The sequence below is a fragment of the Diadema antillarum genome, unplaced genomic scaffold (genome assembly GCF_040938485.1).
Source record: "Diadema antillarum isolate AM-2024a unplaced genomic scaffold, OU_Dant_1.0 scf00000052, whole genome shotgun sequence".
NCBI lineage: Eukaryota > Metazoa > Echinodermata > Echinoidea > Diadematoida > Diadematidae > Diadema > Diadema antillarum.
The window spans coordinates 9,597-29,933 of record NW_027270941.1 but is presented as its reverse complement, the minus strand read 5'-3'; the positions used below and the strand labels follow the sequence as shown (position 1 = coordinate 29,933).

Sequence of the window (20,337 nt, the reverse complement as noted above, 5' to 3'; positions counted from 1 at the left end):
CTTTTTAATTCAAGATACTTCAAATCTTAATACAATATTTTGCTTTTTGAGCACAATGAAGAACAAAATGAAATTTAGTTGGCACTTCACGCCGGGATCATTCAACATGCGGATTTAACATTTGCATCTTTACACATACAATTGTAAATATCTAAATGACAGTACTTAATTTCTAAGCATAAACATTTACATGTACGATTAGCATGACAAGTTTCGTTCAACATTTGGAAAAGAATATTTCTTCGAGAGCAAACTATAGGAATAATTGCCATTAGAAAAAAAAAAAAAAAACATGTTAAGAAAACTGCCATCAAAATATCAGAATCACCATGACACTCTCATATGCACAAAACATAACGAAAATATAGCACAATTTTGTAGTGAACCCAAACTTAGCATTTAGGTCTTGCAAATACTGCACAGTTCAAAGTAAGGATAACTCCACGCTAAGATAAGGCCCTTAACTCCTTAAGCCTTGAGGGGGGGGGGGGGGGGGGGTGGAGATTTCTTCTTTTTTTTGTCCTCGTATGTTTTTTGTTTTTTATTTGTTTTTCTCAAGACTATCTTGCAGGGATGTTTGATACAGTATAAACTGGGAGACTGCGACTTTTGGAAACACTATAAGATGGTATTGGCAAACGCTATAAGATGTTATTACCAGAAGTCCAGGTTTACTCCATACATGACACAAAAGCATTTACTCAGCAAAGTGTATGTGTGCTTACATACTGCAGATACTTCATACTAAACCATGGAATATGCAGCGTGCCAAGTTGCTACGATCATTTGCTGTATAACATTCGTTGTTTATATAATAACATCAATGATTCCAATGCTGTCTCTCACGAGGCTCACGGGTAACAGTGGCTTGCAAGACAATGGGTATATACTCAGAGATTGTTTCAGGTAGACAGAGCCTTTATCAATGTCACATGACTGCAGAGAAAAGTAACAATCATAGCTATCGTTGTCGTTCCTGTCAATGTACACATTAACAATTGATCTTAAAGATAATGAGACTCATCCAAAGGGTTCTTTTTGTAGGTTGGGACAGGCAGCCTCAGATTATATATAACCTCTTAGGCTGTCTATACCCACACAGTGAAACTGGCTGGACTGATAAAGATTCTTTGTAATGCTAGGCCAAGGAGGAGCTGGACACCTCACTCTGATGGCTGGGAATTTGAAACAAATAATATGACATTACACTGCCTTTACAAACTAAAGTAGTCTTTATGTCTACATGAAATCATGAGCGTGGGTAAGGCAACAGTAAGCACTGGAAAAAAAAAAGAGAGGAAAAAGCTAAGATTACATTCCTGTCTTTCTATTGAAGGAGGAGCAACTCGGGAAATTAAGGACAGCAAAACACTGCCCAAGTCCTAGATGCAAGTGAAGTAAATATCCACTTACACTGAAGTTATATGGGTGACTGAAACTAGAAGTGAACCTAAACAAAGGTCCTAGCAAATTTTCTTTCCCAGTCATAAAGCTGCTTGACAGTCTAAATCCCCTCAGTGGTTGGTTTTTTTTTTCTATGCTTGACTTTAAGGCAGGCAATATGGCAGTTGAGGACCAACTTCGCTCTTTGCATTACTTTATGCCATAATAAACCACGAGAACATACACTGGAGTGAAAATAGAGACATCTGCAAAGAGTATTTAAGTCAATGAAGCACCATATTAGAGACATAACGAGACAAAAACAAATAAATGTGACAGGCACAAATAATTCTCTTCTCCTCCGTTCAAATACATAGTCACCATTAGAAAAAAAAATGACTGAACAGAATGTACAAAGTTCATGCTTAGTTTATGCGTACAAATAAATAAACACAGAATAGTCGATGAAGTCATTTCTGCTTTCAAATCGTCGGACCACATTTGTGACATTACTGTCGGCGTCGTCACCGACACAAGGCATCAGAAAGCATGTCAGATCTTATCTTTGGTCTGTGTGGCCTGCAATGGTTTCTTCAAAGTTCAGCGTTTCTCAAGAGGTCACGTGGGGCCTTTACCTATTCCTCTCAACGGCAACTCGTAGAAGTTGACGACATGACTGAAACTCAATCACAACGATAACCTTCTTATTGTAGTCTGTGAATTATGTGTATTCTATTCCCTTTCCAGTTGGAACTTTTTTTTTTGTTTACTGTGTACAATGTTTTAATTTCTGCTCTCTTACTTAATTCTCCCGCAGGTCTAGATGGATGGTCACGTCATTAACTTCTTAGCTACAAGTACACATTATGCAAAATACGTGTTATAGGCACATATGGGCTATATCTCAGCCGAACGCAAAAACAACGTTCACACGAACGTGCAACACCACAAGGACGTCTGGTCACTGACCCGACGCATCGATCACAGTGAAATCTCACAAAATCGAAGAGAAACAGACAAAAAACAATGATGAAGCTTATTTCATGCTTGCCGAGTTTTCAAGACTATATACACGCTATTGCTGTGAACAATGAACCATCACCTTCCCAGTTAGCTGGCAATGTGACGGAATAACAACATTTTATCATCATCTTTATCACTCAATCTCCTCCACTCTCTTGCAGAGTAAATATATTTATATATAACAATATGAAGCGAGAATTCAGATACTGTTCGCCACACCTATATGCCATTGAGATTTGCACAGTTATTCCATTTATATGAAGTGTCCGATGGAACATAAAACTCGTTGCCCGATGCTGGCTACTGGCATTGAATCGTCGTAGGTGGGTTTTTCGGGGTTTGCGTTGGCGACAGATGACAAAAGCAGGCTTGAGGAGCTGGAATGCAATGATCAAATGGTTGGCAAAGAGAGCGAGGGGGAAACCGTTGCTCTACAGAAACGTGTTGTGCGCGTGGCAACCGCTTGCAGCTACAGGCCGCCGTGCCGCACAGAAGCCGAGTAGGGGGCAGAGAGGGAGTCCTTCGCCATCCACGTCAGTGGTTCGGATGGTACTGTCCCTGGGACTGGGGCGGCGCCGTGGCAACGCTGCCAGCGACCTGCGAGTATTGCGTCATATCCTGGATGCCTTGCTGTAAGCCCTGCTGAGGTGCCTGCCCTGTCTGTATGTGTCTCTGCGAATGCACGTGGTACTGGCCCTGTGACTCCACGCTCGTCTGCGGCGTGTACTGGGCGGCAGGCTCGGGGAGCCCGCCGGGGTTGGGGGCGCTGTGCGTCTGCTGAGTTGTTCGGGGATGCTGGGGGTAGGCTGCGTGGTCCGACATGGCTTGACCCATCTGGGCTTGACCTAGGCTGGCCTGTCCCATCTGGTTTGGCATGCTCGGGTACGGCTGTGGCTCCTGGGAAAACAACAAGGTAGAAAGGAAACGCACACAGAGAGGATTAATTGGGTTATCATCAAGACACAGGAAACCAGGACTACTTTCAATAGCCTGTCTGAAGGTCTGAAAAACAGCCAGCCTCATGGTTTTCATCCGTTATGGCTCCCTTCATCATGATCACATGCAACTTAATGAATTGACCATCTGATAATAGTTTAAAAATACAGTTACCTCATCCCCCATTACCCTTTACATTTCAGTACCTCTCTCATCTATCCGCCATTTTAAACTCCCAGGCAGAGTACATGTGATTCTGCAGCGGGGGCCAATGACTACCACTGATATTTACCATGTCAACTGTTATTGCACTATGAAAACACGAGAACCTGGGGAGTGTTTGGATAGCTCTAAAAACAGACCACAATGGCACCTAGAATGGACGGTTCTGTCACAGATTGTTCAATTTCCTGGCTTTCAAAATCCAGTTAGTGTATGGAGGCAGCACCAGTCATGTAAAACTGGGACATGACTCTCCCACGGACTTGGTAAAGTACAGCAGCCATTTGCTTCCCAAAATATCAATGCCACTTCAACACAGTTTATCTCATCAATCAAGCCCCATTGTGAGCAAATTAAATCATCCAAAATTCACGAATACAGTACACAAATCATAATCATACCCAAAATTTCATGTATGCCCATCAAATAGTCAAAGGCAACAGTATCAAAAACAGCAAAAATGCCTGTAGCTGAAAAGAAGGGGAGAAATTGTGGTCGGAGCAGGAGTAGAAAGAAATGGAGGAGGAGAATAAGGAGGAGATCATGAATGAGGGGCTGAGAGATGAGAATGGAAGGAGGGGTAAGCAGGTTGGATGAAAGGGGTGGAGGAGGGGTGAAGGGGAGAGGGTGGGGATGGGATGGATGGGATGGGGGCAAGGCTCTTTACCTGGTTGGGCTGCTGCATGGGCATGCCCTGGTGTTGGTGGGACGACTGCGGGGGAGGGGCCATGGCCATGTTGGCGGGCGCAGTGCTTGTCTGCGTCAACCGCTTCTTGAGGGCGCTATTCTCCTCCTGCAGGAGCTCGTTCTTGGCCTCCAGGATCTTGATCTGTTCCTTGAGCACCTCTACCTCCTCCCTAACGGCGAAGAGCAGGTGGCTTTTGACCAGGTCCTATGGTGAGAAAATGGGGAGAGGGTGGGGAAGAAAAGAAGATGGTATCATTAAAACACAGTTATGTGAGTTCTTGTCAAAGAAAATATGTAGCACTCAGATGGGACATCTTTGGCATCAGCAGTAGAAACCATCCATTATAATGATGACAATAGATAACCAACAATCATGTATTTCATACCACAGTACTGGCCCCTCTTGGTACAGGTACAGCCATCGTTCATGAAATCGCTGTAATGGTGAGGACCAGCAAGACTTCTAATCATTACAGGTATTTTAAGATACAATCTCATCAGTTTTGTTACCCCGAGCTGGTAAAGAAAAGGATATTCTCTAGTGCTCTCCATGTTCCAGTAAACTATGAACAACATTCAGCATGTCATTCACAGAAAAGGATATCAAACGAAAATCAGAACTCATTCATCAACATACAGATTGTAGTTTAAAACATGTGTCACGGAATGCCAATAAAATTACTTTTGTAAGTCTGTTGTCTAACTAAAACCATTGTTTTGCTTCTTTGTTTTTTACTTTGCAAACACCCTTCATAAAAATCACATGAGTCCAGAGGTGTTTTCTATTCAGTATGCACATTTTTAGTCTTGGCTGTTTGCCATGTATAGCACCGCTGAGGAGGTGGGATGCTTGGTTTGACCTTTTATTCACTCCTGCCATCATGTGTGAAATTATGTACCAAGTATGTACTTTGTCTTGCAGGTACATGTATGAACAGTTGCATGTTTGACTGACGGGCAAAGGAAACTTTTGTAAGGAATGTTGCTTGCGGTTTGTGGTCAGAGGTGGGGAGCCTTATTTCACTGCCTGAACTCTCTGTAACTCTAAAGATATTAAGAAACACATTTTGGAAGCACTGACTTCTCTTGCAGAACTGAACCCCTCCAAATGCACACTTCATTAAAGGGATAGGCGCTCAACTAATAACATTTATGGGCAATTTTGAAGGGGGCAAATATTTGAGTGATATTAAGATTGGAGGAAACATTTCAACAACAAAAAATATCACAAAAATTGGCATGGCTCACAGGAAGTACCACAGGAAGTTTTGATAACCGTCACGGTTTCTGCCCTTTTTAAAAAAACAAAATTATGAGAGGTTGTCAGGGCTCTACTTTGGCCCTCTTATCGACCTCGATGACACCCTGCAACCTCCGCCCTTTCACGACAGCCTGTCTGCGTTCTCTAGCCTAAATCACCAGACTATGACAAATATCAGGCAATTAGTAGGACAAATTTCACGGAGACACATTACAATTCTCTTATCTCCCCCACCTTTTCATTACAAATTATAACCATCAAAGAATCAATTCAAAGCTTGTTTATGTCCAAAAATGCTATCACAATTTTGCAACCACAGGTACATGCCACTGATAAAAACTAAACTGTGAACCACTGCCATGTCCTGGATAAGACAAAGTCCCCAAGGCCTCTTAGTCACTGATCTATCAGCTGACCAACCACAAAGAATTGCTCTTTGGATATCAACAACAGATACTACAAAGTTGTTGCTACTGAAGTGCAATATTTCTTTAAACCCATCATCACTAAATCTTTTAGTCTTCTCCTGCCCTCGAGCAAATGTGATCACTCTACAAAATCTTACACAGACAAATCTGTGGTCAACATATGGTCAAAAACAAATATAATCAAACACTCTCTTTGGAGAATTATTGTTGTTTTCCTAAAATACAACACTGCCTTTTGGGGAAAGACCGTGCATTACTACATTGCGGCATGGCCTTTCGCAACTTGTGTAGACCACAAAACATCTGGCCCTGTGATATTACACACACGTGGGTGAGTACGTATACTGCATCAAGTGTCTCTGTCAAGTGTGGGTGCGCAAGTTTGTGTGGGTGTGTTTGGCCGAACAGGCATTGTCTTTTGTTCCATATATATACTATATGATAACTTGACAGGGCAGTAAACAAGGCTATTGAAGCCATGTGGTTAACCACAGCAGGAAATAAAAGGAATGGTACAGAGTGAGAAACTGTCTGCGAAGTCCTAGTGTTCATTCTTTTCTCATTGCTCTGACTGAGGAGCTCAATGTCACGAGAGTGGTCTGGGACCGGACAGGGGTTTCCCAAGGACTGGCCAGGGGTTTCCCAAAGACAGGCCAAAAAGTTCTCGCCTTGCGCCACCACTAGCCTCACTTTACCCGTACTATGTCCTACTGCACCAGACCTTGACATTCAAGAGGATCTTGTGCAAGTGCCATTAAAAAAAAAAGAACCAGTGAATAAACCTTTGTTGAAAGATGCCAATCAATAAATTCTCTTTAGTGAGTTGTTATTGGTGGGATTCATGTTTTCTTGTTATTTCAATCATACAGAGTGTGATTACAAGTAGAAATATGCCAATGTGACACTATTCCAAAATAAGCAGATCAATAGTGTTAATATCTTGTCTTGTCACGTATGCAATCCCTCCCCCTACCCCCCTTTACAGTGACCCGCAGACAGGTATATAATTTGCCATGAAGACAGCCTTCAGAGGAAACATTACGAGAAATGGTCAATAAGACTTAGACTAGACGGGATATTTACCAAACGACTGGGTAGGCATTGCCATGACAACAGTTTCCTTGTTTGTGTATACATTGTAGATTCTCATTAAGTCCTTGTTATGTGGGTGTGTGAGTGATCATGTGCATTTTATGCGACATATACAGTAGCGCTCACGGTAACCTGTGTCACTCCCGCGTATTCCCGCGTGCTTCTTCGAGTGGATAAATCGGTGTTCACTTCCGACATACCTGCGGGGATACGCGGGAATACAGCGGGAGTACAACGCAGCGAGACCGCGTGCGATTTATCGTGTGGGAAACACGCCAAAACAGCCCGATGTACGATCAACGCAAGCCCGATGTACGATCAACGCAATGTATGAACAATGCTATGCTTCGCATGGCTGAGTGTGCGATTTGCGCTGTGTGTTGGTGGCCTACAGACCGTACATCCTTGCACTAAGTTGCAGCGAGCGTGTTCTTGCAGACAAACCAGCTCAGTCACAGTTGCAATTTGCAGAGTAAGAAGAAAAGCGCGCGAAGAAAGCTGCCTAATTGTAATTTAATTTCACGTGCCAGCACATCGTACTAGTACCTCGCACGGAGGGCCCTGTAAGTTAAGTAGCGAGGTTGGAGGGACTCGATTAACTACCTTCCTGTCAGTCCACTGCACAAAACTGCAAAGCAGCAAGCAACAGTAACACGAATGAAGCGATGTTACAAGCACGTGATTTCCCGAAGTTTAGGTGATGAAACGTCGCAGACTCACAGAGAAATTACAAAAAAAAAACCTTTCTTTTCTAATCCGTGCACTCACCTCGTGACACATTTCCTGAGAAGAGTTCTTCTATCTTTGTCAATAAATTCACATCGAACCATGCAGTAATTTTCCAGAAAAAAAAAAGAAAAAAAAAGATTCATCTTTAAACAATCAAATATTCCTGTACGGGGAAAACCTTGTGAAGAAATTTATACTACATGTACGGTATCCGTAAATCGCTACTCATTCTCGGGGAAGTTGCACATCTCTCCCGTAAGTGGAGGAGTGTGAGGGAAACGCGGGAGTTACAAAACTCGCACCCCTCCCGTACTGAGAGCAGGTTGTGAGGGAAACGCAGGAGTTACAAAGCTCGCACCCCTCCCATAGTGAGAGCGTGTTGTGCGGGAAACGCGGGAGTTACAAAGCTCGGATAACAAAGAGCGTACCCCACCCGTATTAAGAGCAGGGTGTGAGGGAAACGCAGGAGTTACAAAGCTCGCACCCCTCCCATAGTGAGAGCGTGTTGTGCGGGAAACGCGGGAGTTACAAAGCTCGGATAACAAAGAGCGTACCCCACCCGTATTAAGAGCAGGGTGTGAGGGAAACGCGGGAGTTACAAAGCTCGCACCCCTCCCATACTGACAGCGTGTTGTGTGGGAAACGCGGTAGTTACTAAAGCTCGTACCCCTGCCGTATTATTTTGTGCCCGTTTACATTTCCTTTTTTTTTTTAATCAGGTGATGAAACATCGTAGACCAACAGAAAAATAACGAAAAGCCTTTCTATTTCTTTTCTAATTTATGCACTTTCTCTACTGATCTAATCTTTTTCTGTTCTTCTTCTTCTAATTACTGTCATTACAGTAGACCTATTAGTATCATCACAACAACTTTTTTACTATAACCTCTGTAATTTTCTTTTGTGCAAGCAACAAACTAACTATCTTTCTCTATCTTTCGTCTGCATGGGCACCAAGTGTTTTCTTTATTCAAGAGAAAAAAGAAAAAAATCACAAGCGTTGCGCTCAATCTACTTCCTTACGGTTATTATTGAGAAACTTCAATATACTATAGCAACGATTGTACGAGAAATGCATATCAGCATCAAAGTAAGCCCATTTTCTATTATTCCTTGAGTTACATTAATCTCGCAGCCTTCCCTTGTTAACTCTATACCAGAGGAGGGATTACGGGGTAATTTCAAAGTTTGCGCTCTCTATTCAGTGGAGTGCGGTAAACGCGGGAGCACTAATCTTTTATCCCTCTCGTGATGCTCAGAGGAAGTTGAGGGAATACGCGGGAGGTACAAAAGCTTGCATGCCTTCCGTGTTCACTGGAGCGTACGCGGGAATCGCGGGAGCTACAAAGTTTAATCTCGACTCCTCCCGTGTTCACAGGAGGTTCATCAGTGGAGTGCGCTTCTGCGGTAAACGCGGGAGCACTAATCTCTCATCCCTCTCGTGATGCTCAGAGGAAGTTGAGGGAATACGCGGGAGTTACAAAGCTCGGATAACAATGATCGTACCCCTCCCGGATTAAGAGCAGGGTGTGAGGGAAACGCGGGGGTTACTTTAAAGCTCGTACCCCTGCCGTATTATTTTGTGCCCGTTTTACGTTTCTTTTCTTTTTTTTTAATCTGGTGATGAAACATCGTAGACCAACAGAAAAATAACAAAAAGCCTTTCTATTTCTTTTCTAATTTGTGCACTTACTCTGTGACACATTTTCTGGGTTAAGTTCTTCAATCTTTGGCAATAAATTCACATTCATACTTTTCTCGAAAAAAAATTGTGTTGCACAATAGAAGTTGAGGGAATACGCGGGAGTTACAAAGCTCGGATAACAAAGATCGTACCCCACCCCAGGGTGTGAGGGAAACGCGGGAGTTACAAAGCTCGTACCCCTCCCGTACTGAGAGCGTGTTGTGCGGGAAACGCGGGAGTTACTATAAAGCTCGTACCCCTGCCGTATTATTTTGTGCCCGTTTACATTTCCTTTTTTTTTTAATCAGGTGATGAAACATCGTAGACCAACAGAGAAATAACAAAAAGCCTTTCTATTTCTTTTATAATTTATGCACTTGCTCCGAGACACATTTTCTGGGGAAAGTTCGTCAATCTTTGGCAATAAATTCACATTCATATTTTTCTCGAAAAAAAAGATTGTGTTGCACAATAAGCAATGAAATATTCTTGCTCACATTTTCTTCTCTACAGTTATGGTTTAATGAGAAAAATAGCGATATTTCCTTATAATTTAGGCTTTATTGAAAAAAAAAAGAGTATGGTTGGATGTTTTGTGATACAACTGACATACACATTTGCACCAAAAGTGATATCCTGAACATTTTTAAAATCATGATCATCAAATAGATACAGTAAAATGTGATATATAATTTTTGTTTACTATATCCCTTTTTTCAATTAGATATAATTGCATTTCTTCAATTTCACAAGCTCTGAATCTTTGATCTAACAGTACCATAATACAAAGTGCCTACATTTTTTTTCTTTTTTTTTCCACTCTTTTTTAGTGGCCTAAATCACTTAGCGATAATGGTATATACTATAGTTAACGCATCATGGTGTGATAGAAAATTATTTTCTGGCACGGGGTATATCCCTTTCTCATTTTCGCATGAGTGACATAGCTCGTATCCCCCTCCTGTATTGAGAGTAGAGAGTGCCCCTCCCCCAACTGATACTTCATAAGTGATATCCAGAGTGCGTGACTACACGAGTGACGAGGTTCGTATCCCGCCCGTATTGAAAGTAGGGTGTGCAGGATTACGCGGGAACTTCAAAGCTGATTACCCCTCCTGTATCGAGAGAAGGGGCGCGGGAAAACGCGGGAGCAACAAAGGTCGTAATCAACTTGCCTGTATTGTGATTACAAAATGCGGGAGCACGCGGGAGCTTCAAGGGTCATTACCCGTTCCCTCCCTTATTGAGAGTTAAACAGGGAGAGCGGGACTACACGGGAGCTACTACCTTTCTTCTCATTTACATGACCACTTTCAGTGTTAATGCCTTCACAGACCACAGGCAATTATTGAAATTATATAATAGGCATGCTTTATCTTCACTTACCTTTCTCCTCACTTTCACGAAGAGTTTGTCGGTATATCATTATCCTCACTTCCTTGACAGAATGCTTGCCCTTCCCATAAGGTCTTTGTTCACATGTCCATCGACAAGCTCCGGATCTTAAATTTATATGTTAAAATTTAATATCTGATGAACGCTATTAACGATAGCTTACCTCTCTGCCACGACACGGAGTGATCATGCATTTCTTCATCTGGCGGCAAAATATTACATACGGTGAATGTCCAAATGATGGTTGTACACCCGGAAACTTGAGTCGTAACGTGGCAAGCAAAATCCTCGACGTTGTTGCAATATCAAGTGTATATTGTAGATTTCATTGACATCCAATGAAGTGAAAAGGGAAAACTTGTCACATAGTTTCATAACCTTACGAAGTGTTCATCACACGCAGACGAAGAAAAATTTGTCAAGGCAAACCTATGGTTTCACTATGCGTTCACTTTTTGAATTGTATTCAAATAATCTATTCTGTACTATCCTTAATCTGATCAATCTTGCTGCTCTTCTCTGCGTCTTCTAGTATCATCGTAACTTCGTTTCTTTTACCTCTTTAATGTCCTTTCCGATAGGCGATAAGGCAACTGTCTTCTCTATATTTCCTCTGAGCACCAAATGGTTTCATCAGTCAAAAGAAAAGAAAAAGAGGAAGACAAACAGCGAGGAGCTCGATATGCAATTTATATACATTCTTCGTAGAATATTCATGTTTTGGCAGGATATTGGTCCTGGCAATCACTATAATGTCTATTTCATGTATTTATGAACTGTGCATTCTTTTCTTCAAACCCACCAGTTATCAAACTCATTTTCTTTACTGGAGTAACAGTAACAGTAACAGTAATGTCGCATCCTCCCCTTGTTAAGACAGGATACAGAGGGGCAATTTCAAAGTTCGCACTCTCTATTCAATGGAGTGCTCTTCTGCGGTAAACGCGGGAGCACAACACTGATCTCAGACTCCTTTCGTGATGTTCAGAGGATGTTATGCGGAAAGTGCTACCAGCTCCACAATACTTTGGGTGCTGAGGATTACGCGGAAGACACAAAAGCTTGCACGTACCCCTTCCATATTCCTTGGAGCGAACGCGGGAATCGCGGGAGCTACAAATCTCGACTCCTCCCGCGTTCACAGGAGGTTCTGAGCAAATACAAGCATACACAAATCCATTCCAGAATTGTATTTTCTGTTATATTTAATACTATCCATGGCCACATTTTTTCGGGATTGTGGTACCGGGAATTTTATATTGTACTTCTTCCCATCCACAAGCTTTGGTTCTACTAATCATTTTTTTTTTCCGGAAACTTTTTTTTTTTAATAGTATACATGTAATATGGCAAACCTGTAAATCCATCAACAGATTACAAGTAGTTTTTGATTTGTTCTGCATTTTGATATACAGTAGTTACAAAAATCCATGGGAAGAAGGAAACTTGTCAAATGCATATAGTATTCAGCATTCACCTTAAACAAACAAATGCGTTCATCTTTCGAACCTTATACTCACATCTTTACAACTGGTCAGTCTTTTTCTGTTCTTCTTCTTCTTCTTCTTCTATACTGTCATTCGTATCATCACAACAACCTTGTTGATAACCTCTGTAATTTTCTTTTAGACAAGCAGCAAACTGTCTTTCGCTATCTTTCCTCTGCATGAGCACCACGTGTTTTCATTATTCAAGAGAAAAAATCACAAGCGTTGCACTCTTAATCAATACTTTCTTGACAGAGTATTTGTTATGGCCGATTTTGGTCCGGGTCATCAGTAATGAACATGGGAACCATTTTTCAAACTCACCAACTTAAGATCTATAGACATGAAGCAGAGAGGCGGAACTGCTTGAATTAATGAACTATAAACTATGGGTATATACGGTTATATTTACTTGAGAAACTTTAGTATAATATAGCAACGACTGTAGACATGCATATCAGCATCAAAGTAGGTCTATTTTCTATTATTTCTGGAGTTAAATAATCTCGCATCTTGTATACTTGTTAAGACTATTATATTATACAGAAGAGGAGGGATTATACGGGGTAATTTCAAAGTTCGCGCTCTCTATTCAGTGAAGTGCGGTAAACGCGGGAGCACTAATCTCTTATCCCTCTCGTGATGCTCAGAGGAAGCTGAGGGAATACGCGGGAGGTACAAAAGCTTGCACCCCTTCCGTGTTCACTGGAGCGTACGCGGGAATCGCGGGAGCTACAAAGTTTAATCTCGACTCCTCCCGTGTTCACAGGAGGTTCAGCGTGAATGCAAGCTTACACAAATCCATTCCAGAACATACTTTTTTTTTGTTTTTGTTACATAGGTCCTGCATGGCCACATTTTTCGGGATTGTCGTACCAGAAATGTTATACTGTACTTTTTCAAATCCACAAGCTCCGGTTCTTAATAAAATAATAAATAATCAAACATGAAATTTTATACAATGTATATATACATTTTTCGGAAACGTTGTATATAGTAATAAAAGATGGCAAATTAATCCCTCGAAACATCACAAGTCTTTGTTTTTATCTTTTAGTTTGATAACAGTAGTAACAAAAATCCATGGTTAGAGGGAAACTTATCAAATCACTCAGCAATATTATTCAGCGTTCACCCAATAAACAAACAAAATAGCATGCGTTCACCTTTTGAACTGTATATACTCACATATTTACACCCGTTATCTAATCAAATCTTTCTCTGTTCTCTTCTACTTGTTACTGTCATTATTAGTATTATCATAACCACTTTGTTACTATTAACCTCTATAATTTTCTTTTGGACAAGCAACAAACTAACTGTCTTTCTCTATCTTTCCTCTGCATGAGCACCACGTGTTTTCATTATTCAAGAGAAAAATAATCACAAGCGTTGCACTTAACCAATACTAGTCTTTCTTGACAGAGATTTGTTATGGCCGATTTTGGACCGGGTCATCAGTATAATGAACATGGGAACCATTTTCTTCAAACTCACCAGCTTGAGATCTTACAGACATGAAGTATTGGGAGGCGGAACAATTAGAATTAACGCATATTTATTTGAGAAACTTCAGTATATTATAGCAACGACTGAATACCAGTCTTGCATAATCAGCAGCAAAGTAGCCAGTATAGACCTATTTTCTTTTATTTCTGGAGTTAAACTTAATAATCTCGCATCTTTTACTTTTGAAGACTATTATACAGAAGAGGAGGGATTACGGGGTAATTTCAAAGTTCGCGCTCTCTATTCAGTGGAAAGCGCTTCTGCGGTAAACGCGGGAGCACTTATCTCTCACCCCTCTCGTGACGCTCAAAGGAAGTTTAAGGAATGCACGTACGGGAGGTACAAAGATTGCATCCCTTCCGTGTTCATTGGAGCGTACGCGGGAATCGCGGGAGCTACAAATCTCGACTCCTCCCGCGTTCACAGCAGGTTCAGCGTGAATACAACCTTACACAAATCCATTCCAGAATATTATTTATTTATTATATTTTTTTAACACTGGTCCTGCTTGACCACAATTTTCAGGATTGTCGTACCGGAAATTTTATACTGTACTTCTTCAAATCCACCAGCTCTGGTTCATAATCAAATATTATACAATTTTTTTTTTCCGTACACGTTTTTTCTTCTAGTAATATCAGATGGTAAATAAATCCCTAAAAACATTACAAGTCCTTGTATTATTCATTTTGATAACAGCAGTAACAAAAATCCATGGTAAGAGGGAAATTTATCAAATCATTAGAGTATTCTGCATTCACCTTAAAAACAAACAAATGCGTTCACCTTTCGTACTGTACTCACATATAAATACACCCATCATCTTACCAATCTTTTTTCTGTTCTTCGTCTTCTACTTATTACTGTCATTATTACTACTATCATAATAACTTTGTTACTATAACCTCTATAATTTTCTTTCAGACAAGCAACAAACTGGTATCTGTCCTCTGCATGAGCACCAAGTGTTTTCATTATTTAAAGAAACAAATATCAAAATCACAAGCGTTGCCCTCTACTTTCTTGACAAAGTATTTGTTATGGCCAATTTTGCTCAGGGCCATCACTAGGTAGTAATGAACTTGGAACCATTTTCTTCAAACCCGCACCAGCTAGAGATCTTAGACTTGAAGCAGGGAGGCGGAATTGCTTGAATTAACGCACTATCAATCTATGGGTACGGTTATAAATTATTTGAGAAACTTAAGTATATAGCAACGACTGCATATACTATATAGACATGCATATCAGCATCAAAGTAGGCCTATTTTCTATAGTTGAGTTACAATAGTCTCGCATCCTTCACTTGTAAACTCTATACCAGAGGAGGGATTACGGGGTAATTTCAAAGTTCGCACTCTCTATTCAGTGGAGTGCGCTTCTGCGGTAAACGCGGGAGCACTAATCTCTCATCCCTCTCGTGATGCTCAGAGGAAGTTGAGGGAATACGCGGGAGGTACAAAAGCTTGCACCCCTTCCGTGTTCATTGGAGCGTACGCGGGAATCGCGGGAGCTACAAATCTCGACTCCTCCCGTGTTCACAGCAGGTTCAGCGTGAATACAACCTTACACAAATCCATTCCAGAATATTATTTATTTATTTATTTTTTTAACACTGGTCCTGCTTGGCCACAATTTTCAGGATTGTCGTACCGGAAATTTTATACTGTACTTCTTCAAATCCACAAGCTCTGGTTCATAATCAAATATTATGCAATTTTGTTTTCCGTACACTTTTTTTCTTCTAGTAATATCAGATGGCAAATAAATCCCTAAAACATTACAAGTCCTTGTATTATTCATTTTGATAACAGCAGTAACAAAAATCCATGGTAAGAGGGAAATTTATCAAATCATTAGAGTATTCAGCATTCACCTTAAAAACAAACAGATGAATTCATCTTTCGTACTGGACTCACATATAAATACACCAATCATCTATTCTTATCAATTTTTTCTGTTCTTCGTCTTCTACTTATTACTGTCATTATTACTACTATCATAATAACTCTGTTACTATAACCTCTATAATTTTCTTTTAGACAAGCAACAAACTGGTATAACCGTCTTTATCTATCTGTCCTCTACATGAGCACCAAGTGTTTTCATTATTTAAAGAAACAGATATCAAAATCACAAGCGTTGCCCTCTACTTTCTTGACAAAGTATTTGTTATGGCCAATTTTGCTCAGGGCCATCACTATATAGGTAGTAATGAACTTGGAACCATTTTCTTCAAATCCGCATACACCAGCTAGAGATCTTAGACTTGAAGCAGGGAGGCGGAATTGCTTGAATTAACGCACTATATAATCTATGGGTATGGTTATATTTGAGAAACTTAAGTATACTATAGCAACGACTGTACTAGACATGCATATCAGCATCAAAGTAGGCCTATTTTCTATTATTTATTGAGTTACAATAATCTCGCATCCTTCCCTTACTCTATACCAGAGGAGGGATTACGGGGTAATTAAGTTTGCGCTCTCTTTTCAGTGGAAAGCGCTTCTGCGGTAAACTGGTAAACGCGGGAGCACTAATCTCTCACCCCTTCGTGATGTTCAGAGGAAGTTGAGGGAATACGCGGAAGGTACAAAAGCTTGCATGCCTTCCGTGTTCATTGGAGCGAACGCGGGAATCGCGGGAGCTACAAATTTCAACTCCCCTGCGTGTTCACGGGAAGTTCTGAGCGAATACACTAGTCAGGAGGTAAAATCGAAACTTGTCAAATCATTATGAAGATGAGAGTTCACAAATGCGTTTATTTTTCGAATCGTATTACATCGTCTGTGTCTACTCTTTGCCTCCTCTTGTAATCATAATTTTTATTGTCTCCTCTCATTTTGCAAGGGGTCTGTGCCGTCCATTTACTCACTTCACAAAAGCTAATTCCAATAATCATTTACCGGTATGTCATTATTATCATGACATCATAATTTTCTTTTAGCTCTATAATTTCCTTACGGATATTTCTAAGCGATACGACAGTTGTTTTCTAGCTCTATTTTTCGTATGAGCACGGTATGGTTCCTAGCTTTTCATTTAACTTACGCAAATTTAATAAACAAACAGTGCAACGGGCCGCGGGGCGCTCAACAAATTGTAGATCGCGCGTGCCAGCTGTTGTGATCGCATTTTTCTCGACAGGTTGTGAGTATCAATGACATTTCGGGGAATACACGTTCTTTAGGGGCTACACGTGTTTTCATGGTTCTCTGCTAAACTTAATTCTCTGACGTTCGTGGCATAAAGTTACGGCAAATATATAGGCCATAAGTAAAGCAAACAAATGGAAATTTAAAAAAAAAAAATCTTTCTCGTACGGTACGTTGCCTTAAGCTGTGACAGGGAACAGCTGATACGAACTAGCACAGGCTTATTAGCTCATGCGGTACCAGAAACACATGGAAGGCAATATTATTTATTTATTTATTTATTATCATTATTATTATCATTGTTATTATTATTATTTTTGGTACTGCCAACCAATCGACTCGGCGGTCATACAGCACGGTCGGAGAACTAGATGTGAGACACAGGTGCGTCAGTTACCAGTGGGCCTACAAACTGTACTTTACGTACCTACAGGAATACTGTACTACATATATAATAGCAAAAAACACATCGTGCTGTTTTCATGGGACTGGAAATAAATTCAACGTTCTGCATAAACTGTCATGTTGCATTGATTCTTGCCGTTCGATGCCTCCTCGGGACTCGCTCGAAATGAGAAGGTAACGATATTATACCGTTGCGTTCGTGGTCCAATGCGAATGTCTTCTAGTCTTTAATGATATGTAGCATAAATTTTACTTGGGTTTTGCTGAGATTAATTCCACATTTGTTTTTCAATGTACAAGTTTTGTACTGTGATTACGCCACTCGTAACACATACAGTGCACATTGCGTCGTCAGGAACAGCACGACAAGCACAACGTTGAATCGCGCGCTGCTAGCTGTGCTGCACAGTTTGCATGCATGCTGCAATCGCGATCGTACAACTCGCACTCGCTCGTGTGGGCGGGAGTTCCCTGTACTGTGTGCGGTATTGTCGCGATTTTTGGCGCCGCACACACATCGTCCACGGACTTGCGAAAATTCTGCATGACAGAGCTCGGGAGTACGCGGGAGGACGCGGGCATACGCGGTAATCGCGGGAGTGACACGGACCCCCACAGGTTACCGCGAGCGGGACTGTACATGTTGCCAGATGTCAGTGCTGTGTATCATCCTAGTACCAGTAGAAAAGTTTTATGCTGGTGTGTTGTTTGAAATTTCTGTTTTATGTTTGCAGCAAATGCTGTCACGGTAAAGTCTTGACGTTCTCAAACAAATTTCATAAGATGTGCATGGGAATTGGGGGGGGGGGAGGGGGTGTAGTGTGTTTAAAACAGAAGAGCTCACAGGATTAACACGTTTTGGCATGATCATCATATTTGACGGTTACAGGGCATGTTTGCAATGGATCCTGATCTTACTGCACTGAAGTGACCTTGTCCTCCCAATATGAAATAAACAGCTGCTACTTGAACAAGCCAAGTGACAGAAAATGGTTAAAAAAAAATAAACACTGTCGATGAATTTACCAGGGAAATCTGACTTGTTATTGTTCCAGGAATTAACAATCCAGGTTCTTGCAGAAAGTGCTATACCCTCCTACTGAAAGACAATACATGTATGGAGAGAGGAGTTCTCCATCTACACTTGTACAAACACAAACAAACACAAACACAAACACACACACACACACACACACACACACACACACACACACACACACACACACACACACGCATGTATGTAGACAACATCAGCTATGAGCATCACAAACCTGAAACATACATAATGTACATGATTTTAAGATTAGGCCTATATGTGCATTGAGGTCCCTTTCCCCCACACATACTTTAACCTATAGGCCTACATACTTGGAAACATCGAAACCAAAAGGGCAACATCTTTTTCATGGTCAAGGCCTTGTAAAAATCCCCACTAGTTGAGAGAGAGAAAAAGAGAGAGAGAGTTACATGTACCACCCAAAAGAACGACCGAGAGAGAAAAAAAAATGCACGATTTGCGTGCAAGCCGAGAGGAGATTCTGTTATTCATCGCCTTTGACGTGACAAGTTTAGATTAACCAGATCATATGACTACCAAGGGGAGGATTTGCGGCAGCGAAGCAAGGTTCACATACACTGTGGCTGCAGCTCTGCGGATCTCTCTCTCTCCCTCCCTCGCCATCTATCCCTCTCTCTCTGCCTTTATATATCTCTCTCTCTCTTACGTGCTAGGATTTTATGTTGACCTATTAAACAGTATTTGATCAGCGTGGCACGCAAGGTATCGTGTGTTCCAGCTGTTTTGGCGACCGCACTGCCTTGTTTTCTCTCGCCAAGGTGAGGAACGTGCGGCTTTGTCCAAACTGATATGTGGGAATGCCCATTGTCTCTCGAGGTTGGTCTTGTTTGCGTGGTTTATGTAACAGACTGAAACGTTGTCAGACGGAGAATCATCTTGATTTCCTGCCAGTATGAAAAGCTACTGCTCTGACCAAATACACCCTGGTACACTTGTAAACCTTCAGAGTTATCGCAGAAGGCCATGGCAGGCCATGGAACCCAAACGAGATGGAAAACACAAACAACCAAACTTAAAACCAGTGCTGTCACCCTTCCAAAACATGCCTGCGAGTTAAAATTGCCCAATCCATATGCCCTGAAAGTTTGATTTTTTAAAACATAAATTTCATCAAATTAATAACACTTTGTGTGCTTAAAGGGGAAGGCTAGTAACTGATCAGTGGGAATCAGTGGGAATGCTGAGGGATGATTGTTTCAATCCTTGTGGGATTCATTTATGAGTACATCATATATCTATTCTTGTGTGAAAATTATTTGCTTCAGAATGGTCTCATATTCAAGTAATGTGCAGTTTAATGTTTCCAGGTAAGCGTCCCTGGTCAGTGACGGGGCATTAATCCGCACGTTACTTGAATATGAGACCGTTCTGAAGCAAATCATTTTCACACAACAGTAGATATACAATGTACTCTTAAATGAAACCCACAAGGATTGGAACAATCATCCCTCAGCATTCCCACTGATTCCCACTGATCGGTTACTAGCCATCCCCTTTAAAGAGGTAGATTGTCAGCAGTAGATATTGGAGTACATCCATCATTTTGGAGAAAAATTATACCCTATGCAATCAGCTGAATCTCCTGAATGACAAACTTTTTCAAGACTAGGAAATTTCACTTATGCTATCACTTCACCACTTTACCTAAGAGTAAGAAAGCAAGAATACTGCCCCCTGATGAGAGGTATGCTCATATATCTGATATGGTTGGTATTGCTGGTAGGTATTCTCCGTTACTGGGCGTAGCCCACTGTCACGATCCGCAGGCAGTATTACATGCCATACACCTGTGGTATAAGATTACCGATTAGGCCACTTTTGCAAAGTCATTCCATTTATGACGGCTTCTTTCTATTGAGC

The 20,337-nt window shown here is 41.2% G+C and overlaps 1 protein-coding gene across 1 annotated transcript; it reads right to left on the bottom strand.

Moving 5' to 3' along the window:
* Positions 1 to 1,058: 1,058 nt before the first annotated feature.
* On the bottom strand, positions 1,059 to 4,456 carry LOC139715612 (uncharacterized; the record flags this gene model as incomplete). The annotated part of the gene is made up of 2 exons (XM_071627171.1): positions 1,059 to 3,303; positions 4,232 to 4,456. Coding segments are annotated over 2 exons (588 nt in total), but the record flags the coding sequence as incomplete, so codon positions are not given.
* Between the last annotated feature and the right edge of the window lie 15,881 nt (positions 4,457 to 20,337).